General features: G+C 45.9%; 1 protein-coding gene across 7 annotated transcripts in view; it reads right to left on the bottom strand.

The window, feature by feature from the left end:
• Positions 1–4745: 4745 nt before the first annotated feature.
• Positions 4746–11147, bottom strand: part of MAP3K4 (mitogen-activated protein kinase kinase kinase 4) — a 219894-nt gene continuing 213492 nt past the window's right edge. For all 7 annotated transcript variants that reach the window (XM_063917525.1, XM_063917526.1, XM_063917523.1 and 4 more), the window contains 2 exons: positions 5826–6005; positions 4746–5301 (listed from right to left, as the gene is read on the bottom strand). In XM_063917525.1, coding sequence (XP_063773595.1) covers positions 5281–5301; positions 5826–6005 — 201 coding nt within the window. In that variant the 3' untranslated portion in view covers positions 4746–5280. The remainder of the gene's footprint in view (positions 5302–5825; positions 6006–11147) is intronic.

Raw genomic sequence — 11147 nt, 5'->3', positions numbered from 1 at the left:
TGCCGAACCTGCGGCCCTCTAACAGATGGGCACTCTGCAACCACCACAGGAGAGACAACCTTGTTCTTGGTGACAGTGTTATCCGCTGATGCATGTGCAGATGCGATCCGGACCATTTGTCCAGCAGATCCCACTGAAATATTCGTGCGTGGAATCTGCCGAATGGAATTGCTTCGTAAGAAGCCACCATCTTTCCCAGGACTCTTGTGCATTGATGTACTGACACATTTCCTGGTTTTAGGAGGTTCCTGACAAGTTCGGATAACTCCCTTGCTTTCTCCTCCGGGAGAAACACCTTTTTCTGAACAGTGTCCAGAATCATTCCCAGGAACAGCAGACGAGTTGTCGGTGTCAATTGAGATTTTGGAAGATTCAGAATCCACCCGTGTTGTTGAAGCACTACTTGGGTTAGTGCTACCCCGACTTCCAGCTGTTCTCTGGACCTTGCCCTTATCAGATCGTCCAAGTAAGGGATAATTAATACGCCTTTTCTTCGTAGAAGAACCATCATTTCGGTCATTACCTTGGTAAAGACCCGAGGTGCCGTGGACAAACCAAACGGCAGCGTTTGAAACTGATAATGACAGTCTTGTATCACGAACCTGAGATACCCTTGGTGTGAGGGGTAAATTGGGACATGCAGATAAGCATCTTTTATGTCCAGGGACACCATGAAGTCCCCTTCTTCCAGATTCGCTATCACTGCTCTTAGTGACTCCATCTTGAACTTGAATTTCTGTATGTACAGGTTCAAGGATTTCAGATTTAGAATAGGTCTTACCGAACCGTCCGGCTTCGGTACCACAAATAGTGTGGAATAATACCCCTTTCCCTGTTGTAGGAGGGGTACCTTGATTATCACCTGCTGAGAATACAGCTTGTGAATGGCTTCCAATACCGTCGCCCTTTCTAAGGGAGACGTTGGTAAAGCAGACTTTAGGAACCGGCGAGGGGGAGACCTTTCGAATTCCAACATGTAACCCTGAGATACTATCTGCAGGATCCACGGGTCCACCTGTGAGCGAGCCCACTGATTGCTGAAAATCTTTAGTCGACCCCCCACCGCTCCTGAGTCCGCTAGTAAAGCCCCAGCGTCATGCTGATGGCTTTGTAGAACCCGGGGCGGGCTTCTGTTCCTGGGCAGGGGCTGCTTGCTGCCCTCTCTTACCCTTTCCTCTGCCTCGGGCAGATAAGACTGTCCTTTTGCCCGCTTGTTTTTATAGGAGCGAAAGGACTGCGGCTGAAAAGACGGTGTCTTTTTCTGTTGGGAGGGGGTCTGAGGTAAAAAAGTGGATTTGCCGGCAGTTGCCGTGGCCACCAGATCCGATAGACCGACCCCAAATAATTCCTCTCCTTTATATGGCAATACTTCCATATGCCTTTTGGAATCCGCCTCACCTGACCACTGTCGCGTCCATAAACTTCTTCTGGCAGATATGGACATCGCATTTACTCTCGATGCCAGAGTGCAAATATCCCTCTGAGCATCTCGCATATAAAGAAACGCATCCTTTAATTGCTCTAAAGTCAATAAAATACTGTCCCTATCCAGGGTATCAATATTTTCAGTCAGGGAATCCAACCACACTACCCCAGCACTGCACATCCAGGCTGAGGCTATTGCTGGTCGGAGTATAACACCAGTATGTGTGTAAATACTCTTCAGTGTAGTTTCCAGCCTCCTATCTGCTGGATCCTTGAGGGCGGCCGTATCAGGAGACGGCAACGCCACTTGTTTTGATAAACGTGTGAGCGCTTTATCCACCCTAGGGGGTGTTTTCCAGCGCGCCCTAACCTCTGGTGGGAAAGGGTATAATGCCAATAACTTCTTTGAAATTAGCAGTTTTCTATCGGGGTTAACCCACGCTTCATCACACACGTCATTCAATTCCTCTGATTCTGGAAAAGCTACAGGTAGTTTTTTCACCCCCCACATAATACCCCTTTTTGAGGTACCTGCAGTATCAGAGATCTGCAAAGCCTCCTTCATTGCCGTGATCATATAACGTGTGGCCCTATTGGAAAATACGTTTGTTTCTTCACCGTCGACACTAGATTCATCTGTGTCGGTACCTGTGTCGACTGACTGAGGTAAGGGACGTTTTACAGCCCCTGACGGTGTCTGAGACGCCTGAGCAGGTACCAACTGGTTTTCCGGCCGTCTCATTTCGTCAACTGACTTTTGTAATGTACTAACATTATCACGTAATTCCATAATTAAAGCCATCCATTCCGGTGTCGACTCCCTAGGGGGTGACATCACCATTACCGGCAATTGCTCCGCCTCCATACCAACATTGTCCTCATACATGTCGACACACACGTACCGACACACAGCAGACACACAGGGAATGCTCTTATCGAAGACAGGACCCCACTAGCCCTTTGGGGAGACAGAGGGAGAGTTTGCCAGCACACACCAAAAGCGCTATAAAATGTATATAAACAACCCTAAAAGGTGTTGTTTCTGTTATATGCGCTTTAAATATATAAATATCGCCAAAATATGCCCCCCTTCTCTTTGTTACCCTGTTTCTGTAGTGCAGTGCAGGGGAGAGTCCTGGGAGCCTTCCTCACAGCGGAGCTGAGCAGGAAAATGGCGCTGTGTGCTGAAGAGAATAAGCCCCGCCCCCTTTTCGGCGGGCTTTTCTCCCGGGTTTTGAGATATCTGGCCTGGGTTAAATACATACATATAGCCTCAATGGCTATATGTGATGTATTCCTTTGCCATAAAAGGTATTAAATATTGCTGCCCAGGGCGCCCCCAGCAGCGCCCTGCACCCTCCGTGACTGGTCAGTGTGAAGTGTGTAGCAACAATGGCGCACAGCTGCAGTGCTGTGCGCTACCTTCATGAAGACTGAAGAGCCTTCTGCCGCCTGTTTCCGGACCCTCGATCTTCAGCATCTGTAAGGGGGATCGGCGGCGCGGCTCCGGGACGAACCCCAGGGTGACCTGTGTTCCGACTCCCTCTGGAGCTATGTCCAGTAGCCTAAGACTCCAATCCATCCTGCACGCAGGTGAGTTCAAAATCTCTCCCCTAAGTCCCTCGATGCAGTGAGCCTGTTGCCAGCAGGACTCACTGAAAATAAAAAACCTAAAAACTTTTTCTAAGCAGCTCTTTAGGAGAGCCACCTAGATTGCACCCTGCTCGGACGGGCACAAAAACCTAACTGAGGCTTGGAGGAGGGTCATAGGGGGAGGAGCCAGTACACACCATGTGATCCTAAAAGCTTGCTTTTGTGCCCTGTCTCCTGCGGAGCCGCTATTCCCCATGGTCCTGACGGAGTCCCCAGCATCCACTAGGACGTTAGAGAAATTAGGAAGACAAGATACATTTGTAGTGAAGAAGGTATGGAAGATTTCCATTGGCACCCGGGTACCAGGTACAGAGAGTGGATCTGTTTGGAGTGCTTGGGTAGTTGTACGGATTCACTGATATGGTATGGCTTGAGTTGCCTTTTCTATGTCTGCAATGAGTGATATTTTTTAAAAAAATGAATAAATCGTGACTATCACATCAGAGCAGGGCAGGTAGGGTAGAAATAGAACTGAGCATTGCTTTAAATCAGGATGAGTGTTGTGTCAAGAGCATTTGAGGGTCACTGTATGTGCACAGAGTTAAGTGCAGTTGGTGTTATAGCTTGTTAGATAAGGCATAAAGACAAATGGTTGTGGACAGGGGTTCGAAGGCAAAGCAGAGATTGGTAAATTTAAGGCCCTTGGGTGTCCATTGTGAGAAGTGGGAACTGATGCCTGCTAGGACATACCACAGGAGAATGCAGGAGGCGTTTGTAGGTGGTTCAGTGCCAGTAAGGCTGTCAATAAGGATATTGAAATCCAATAGAATAAGGAAGATATGTCAATCGGAAACAAATCAGCAAAGTTGTCAAGGAATGAGAAGACCATGAGAGAGCCAATGAATGACAGCAACACACAGGAACGGTGAATATACAGATGGTATGGACTTCAAAGGATGGGAGGCAGGGTTCTGGAGATGAGGGAACCCATCTTACTTGTCATTATGTAGGCAAAAGCATTATTACAGTGGTTCAAGGCATAGGTAGACTTGGATAATGATATGCCTACTACTACCTGAAGTGTTCTTCAAATGGTTGGATGTTGTGAAGAGGTTTTTCTTTGCCATCGAAAAAGATCCTGCATTCATCCACCACTGTTGACGCCGATGTATGTCCAGGTCTCTTGTCTTGCCAAGCTCACCAGTGCTTTTTTCCCCCAGAATGTACCAAGCTGTTGATTTAGCCACTCCTAAGGTTCCTGCAATCTCTCTGATGTCTTGTGTAGCCTAATGATAGCCTGTATCACTTACATTGAGGCCGCATTTTGGGTTCACAGCAACAGCTTCCAAATACAAATACCACATTTGGATTTAACTCCAGACATTTTGCCTGCTTAATTAAAGAAATAACAAAGGAATAGCCCATATTTATTCATGAAATGGATTTTGAATCATATGTCCAGTTACTGTCAGTACCTTGAAAAAGAGGGACCTGCATATTAAACAGTTGTAATTCCTAAACCCTTCCTCCAATTTGTATGTGAATGTCACAGGATTTAAAATGCTTTTCACACAAGTCATAGAAAGGTGTAATGTTCTGAAATGTGGACCCACCTAAATTTTCTCCCACCTTCTCAAATTCTCCTTAAGTTTCTCTCCTTCCCTTTCCCTTTCTAACACTAGCAGTTCATCAGATTGTGAAACAGGAAATAAAACACTTACACATCCTAAAATAAACCATTTATTAAGAAAATGTTCTTTGAATTTCATTAATTAACTTTTTTCTTGCATAACAAATTCAAAGCTGGCCATAAAATGACAGGATCACAGTGCACTGAACAGGGAAAGTAAAAACATTTACAAGGTCCAGAATGCTTGGTAATACTACAACTTGCGTCAGAGCCTGAAGAGTTTAAAACAGTACTATGTTTTATTACAGTTCTCAATCATATGAGAAATAAAAAGCTGGAGAACAAATGAAAACACAATGGTCCATATACAGTAGTAATGGCACTTCACTGATACATGCAGTTTTTACATAAAAAAAAAATAAAGAAAAAAAAACGTGCAGGACATTGTCACATGGAGAACATGTAAAAGAGCAGCAGGAGGAGAAGTGACGGCTGTCATGTGCAGTCTTAAGTCACGGTAATACACAATGTCGCACTGCGTGCCTCAGCTTAGTCTTTATGTAAATATTACATACAGTAGTGATTAAGAGATGACTTGCTGAAATACATTAGGCCATATTTTCTCAACAGCTTCATTCTTCATCTGTGCAAACCTGTACACAGGGAGAAAAGACATAGTTAAACCCAAGGCTGTTTATGCTACCTGAACGCATGGACCAACACCAATATTCTCACATATTTCAGGAACATTTTATTTTTATAAAGTTTGATGGAATATTTAACCATTCAGAGCATCACACAGATACTGTACTTTACAATATGTAGCAAAATCAATACTAAATTTCACCATGGTTAGCTTATAAAGCTTCCTATCTAAATTGCAGAGTTATTATTGCTGTTCATTTGGTCAATAACATGAATAGAATTTTCTGAACCTTAACAAGTTCTTAGGAAAGGAAATAAATTATCCTACTGGATCTTAAATTTTATACATGGGTTTAATAAGGATTACTGTACCACATATGCATATTTAGTCAACAGAATTATTTAAACAAGCCCTTACCCAGAGATGGAAATGAATGAAATGACATAAATAACGACATAAACGATAGCAGAAATGGCAAGACACTGATATATATGGCCCGATAGCTGAATGAAAATGTTAAATTTTGCAAACCTTGACAAACGGATGGTCCAGGAGCTGGCTAGCCGTCCATCGCTTCTTTGGGTCACTTTCCATGCAATGAGAAAGAAAATCTTTTCCTTCTGGGCTTATTCGATCTGGAATGGGGGGCTTGTGTCCCATCCCTACTTTGTACATGATCTGGAAGTTGTGTTCGTATTCATGCCATGGTCTCTGTAACATGGAAATAGCACTATTAACAGAGTATTTACAGTATTAATTCAAGCATTACATGCAGTAATTCAGCATTTCTGCAAATAACATTGTAAAATATATAACAAAAGTTCATAATATTACATTCACTTAATCAAAAGACTAAAAAAAAAAAAAAAAAGGAAAAACCTCTAATACGACATGACAAAGTTTGGAAACATTCCCAGCTGGCTGATAATAGAGTGATCCTTATATGTACTTTAAAAAATGCTGTAAGATCAAAAAATAAGAATTTACTTACCGATAATTCTATTTCTCGTAGTCCGTAGTGGATGCTGGGAACTCCGTAAGGACCATGGGGAATAGCGGCTCCGCAGGAGACATGGCACATCTAAAGAAAGCTTTAGGATCACCTGGTGTGCACTGGCTCCTCCCCCTATGACCCTCCTCCAAGCCTCAGTTAGGATACTGTGCCCGGACGAGCGTACACAATAAGGAAGGATTTTGAATCCCGGGTAAGACTCATACCAGCCACACCAATCACACTGTACAACTTGTGATCTGAACCCAGTTAACAGCATGATAATAGAGAAGCCTCTATAAAAGATGGCTCACTACAACAATAACCCGAATTTTTTGGTAACAATAATTATGTACCAGTATTGCAGACAATCCGCACTTGGGATGGGCGCCCAGCATCCACTACGGACTACGAGAAATAGAATTATCGGTAAGTAAATTCTTATTTTCTCTGACGTCCTAGTGGATGCTGGGAACTCCGTAAGGACCATGGGGATTATACCAAAGCTCCCAAACGGGCGGGAGAGTGCGGATGACTCTGCAGCACCGAATAAGAGAACTCCAGGTCCTCCTCAGCCAGGGTATCAAATTTGTAGAAGTTTACAAACGTATTTGCTCCTGACCAAGTAACTGCTCGGGAAAGTTGTAAAGCCGAGACCCCTCGGGCAGCTGCCCAAGATGAGCCCACCTTCCTTGTGGAGTGGGCATTTTAAGATTTTTGGCTGTGGCAAGCCTGCCACAGAATGTGCAAGCTGAATTGTACTACAAATCCAACGAGCAATCGTCTGCTTAGAAGCAGGAGCACCCAGTTTGTTGGGTGCATACAGGATAAACAGCGAGTCAGATTTTCTGACTCCAGCCGTCCTGGAAACATATATTTTCAGGGCCCTGACCACGTCAAGCAACTTGGAATCCTCCAAGTCCTTAGTAGCCGCAGGTACCACAATAGGTTGCTTCATGTGAAATGCAGAAACCACCTTAGGTAGAAATTGAGGACAAGTCCTCAATTCTGCCCTGTCAGAATGAAATATTAAATAAGGGCTTTTATATGATAAAGCCGCCAGTTCTGACACACGCCTGGCTGAAGCCAGGGCTAACAGCATCGTCACCTTCCATGTGAGATATTTTAAGTCCACAGTGGTGAGTGGTTCAAACCAATGTGACTTTAGGAAACTCAACACCACATTGAGATCCCAAGGTGCCACTGGAGGCACAAAAGGAGGCTGTATATGCAGTACCCCTTTTACAAATGTCTGAACTTCAGGCACTGAAGCCAGTTCCTTTTGGAAGAAAATCGACAGGGCCGAAATTTGAACCTTAATGGGCCCTAATTTTAGGCCCATAGACAGTCCTGTTTGCAGGAAATGGAGGAAACGACCCAGTTGAAATTCCTCTGTAGGGGCCTTCTTGGCCTCCCACCACGCAACATATTTTCGCCAAATGCGGTGATAATGTTTTGCGGTTACGTCCTTCCTGGCCTTGACCAGGGTAGGGATGACTTCATCTGGAATGCCTTTTTCCTTCAGGATCCGGCGTTCAACCGCCAAGCCGTCAAACGCAGCCGCGGTAAGTCTTGGAACAGACAAGGCCCCTGCTGGAGCAGGTCCTTTCTTAGAGGTAGAGGCCACGGTTCGTCCGTGAGCATCTCTTGAAGTTCCGGATACCAAGTCCTTCTTGGCCAATCCGGAACCACGAGTATAGTTCTTACTCCTCTCCTTCTTATGATTCTCAGTACTTTTGGTATGAGAGGCAGAGGAGGGAACACATACACTGACTGGTACACCCACGGTGTTACCAGAGCGTCCACCGCTATTGCCTGAGGGTCCCCTGACCTGGCGCAATATCTGTCTAGTTTTTTGTTTAGACGGGACGCCATTATGTCCACCTTTGGTTTTTCCCAACGGTTTACAATCAGGTGGAAGACTTCTGGGTGAAGTCCCCACTCTCCCGGGTGAAGGTCGTGTCTGCTGAGGAAGTCTGCTTCCCAGTTGTCCACTCCCGGAATGAACACTGCTGACAGTGCTATCACATGATTTTCCGCCCAGCGAAGAATCCTTGCAGCTTCTGCCATTGCCCCCCTGCTTCCCGTGCCGCCCTGTCTGTTTACGTGGGCGACTGACGTGATGTTGTCCGATTGGATCAATACCGCCTGACCCTGAAGCAGGGGTTTCGCTTGACTTAGGGCATTGTAAATGGCCCTTAGTTCCAGAATGTTTATATGAAGAGATGTCTCCAGGCTTGACCATAAGCCCTGGAAATTCCTTCCCTGTGTGACTGCTCCCCAGCCTCGCAGGCTGGCATCCGTGGCCACCAGGACCCAGTCCCGAATGCCGAATCTGCGGCCCTCTAGAAGATGAGCACTCTGCAACCACCACAGGAGGGATACCCTTGTCCCCGGTGACAGGGTTATCCGCTGAAGCATCTGAAGATGCGACCCGGACCATTTGTCCAGTAGGTTCCACTGGAAAGTCTTGCGTGGAATCTGCCGAATGGGATTGCTTCGTAGGAAGCCACCATTTTTACCCAGAACCCTTGTGCATTGATGCACTGAGACTTGGTTCGGTTTTAGGAGGTTCCTGACTAGCTCGGATAACTCCCTGGCTTTCTCCTCCGGGAGAAACACCTTCTTTCTGGACTGTGTCCAGGATCATCCCTAGGAACAGAAGACAAGTCGTCGGAACCAGCTGCGATTTTGGAATATTGAGAGTCCAATCGTGCTGCCGCAACACTACCTGATATAGTGTTACACCGATCTCCAACTGTTCCCTGGATCTTACCCTTATCAGGGAATCGTCCAAGTAACGGATAACTAAAATTCCCTTCCTTCGAAGGAATATCATCATTACGGTCATTACTTCAGTAAAGACCCGGGGTGCCGTGGACCATCCCTACGGCAGCGTCCGAACTGATAGTGACAGTTCTGTACCATAACCTGAAATACCCTTGGTGAGAAGGGTAAATTTTGACATGAAGGTAAGCATCCTTGATGTCCCGAGACATCATGTAGTCCCCTTCTTCCAGGTTTGCAATCACTGCTCTGAGTGACTCAATTTTGAATTTGAACCTCTGTATGCAAGTGTTCAAAGATTTTAGATTTTAAAATCGGTCTCCCCGAGCCGTCTGGCTTCGGTACCACAATAGTGTGGAATAATACCCCGTTCCCTGTTGCAGGAGGGGTACCTTGATTATCACCTGCTGGGAATACAGCTTGTGAATGGTTTCCAAAACTGCCTCCCTGTCAGCGGGAGTCGTCGGTAAAACAGACCTTTGGAAACGGCGAGGGGGATACGTCTCGAATTCCAATTTGTACCCCTGAAATATTACCAGAAGGATCCAGGGGTCTACTTGCGAGTGAGCCCACTGCGCACTGAAATTCATTGAGAACGGGACCCCACCGTGCCTGAACTTGCGTCATACTGAGGGCTTGGCAGAGGCGGAAAAGAGTTTCTGTTCCTTGGAACTGGCTGATCTCTGCAGCCATTTTCCTCTCCCTCTGTCACGAGCAGAAAAGAGGAACCCTTTTGTCCGCTTGCCAACCAGGCCTGCGCCTGATAATATGGCGTCTTATTTTGAGAGGCGACCTGGGGTACATCCCCTCTTTTAAGGCAATACTTCCAAATGCCGTTTGGAATCCGCATCACCTGACCACTTTACTGGTATAATTGGACAACGCACTTATACTTGATGCCAGTCGGCAAATATTCCGCTGTGCATCATGCATATATAGAAATGCATCTTTTAATTGCTCTATAGGCAATAATATACTGTCCTTATCTAGGATATCATATTTCCAGTCAGGGAATCCGACCACGCCAACCCAGCACTGCACATCCAGGCTGAGGCGATTGCTGGTCGCAGTATAACACCAGTATGTGTGTAAATACATTTTAGGATACCCTCCTGCTTTCTATCAGCAGGATCCTTAAGGGCGGCCATCTCAAGAGAGGGTAGAGCCCTTGTTCTTACAAGCGTGTGAGCGCCTTATCCCCCCTAGGGGGTGTTTCCCAACGCACCCTAACCTCTGGCGGGAAAAGGTATACTGCCAATAACTTTTTAGAAATTATCAATTGTTATCGGGGGGAAACCCACGCATTTTATTTCTCAGATTCAGGAAAACTACAGGAAGTTTTTCCTCACCAACATAATACCCCTTTTTTTTTTTGGTGGTATTCATATTATCAGAAAAGTGTAAACTTTTTTCATTGCCTCAATCATGCAATGTGTGGCCCTATTTGGAAATCACGGTTGTCTCTTCACCGTCGACACAGGAGTCAGTATCCGTGTCGGCGTCTGTATCTGAGGTAACGGGCGCTTTAGAGCCCCTATATGAGACGTCTGGACATGCACAAGCTGAGTAGCCGGCTGTCTCATGTCAACCACTGTCTTTTATACAAAGCTGACACTGTCACGCAATTTCCACAGTACATCCACTCAGGTGTCGACCCCCCAGGGGGTGACAACACTATTACAGACACTCTACTCCGTCTCCTCATCATTTTTCTCCTCATACATGTCGACACAAACGTACCGACACACAGCACACACACAGGGAATGCTCTGATAGAGGACAGGACCCCACTAGCCCTTTGGGGAGACAGAGGGAGAGTTTGCCAGCACACACCAGAGCGCTATATATATATATACAGGGATAACCTTATATAAGTGTTTTTCCCTTTATAGCTGCTGTATTGTTTATACTGCGCCTAATTTGTGCCCCCCTCTCTTTTTTAACCCCTTTCTGTAGTGTAGTGACTGCAGGGGAGAGCCAGGGAGCTTCCCTCCAACTGAGCTGTGAGGGAAAATGGCGCCAGTGTGCTGAGGAGATAGGCTCCGCCCCTTTCTCGGCGTCCTTATCATCCGTTT

This window comes from Pseudophryne corroboree, chromosome 4 (genome assembly GCF_028390025.1).
Source record: "Pseudophryne corroboree isolate aPseCor3 chromosome 4, aPseCor3.hap2, whole genome shotgun sequence".
Classification (NCBI taxonomy): domain Eukaryota; kingdom Metazoa; phylum Chordata; class Amphibia; order Anura; family Myobatrachidae; genus Pseudophryne; species Pseudophryne corroboree.
The sequence above is the reverse complement of the archived record's forward strand: the minus strand, read 5'-3'. Positions and strand labels throughout refer to the sequence as shown.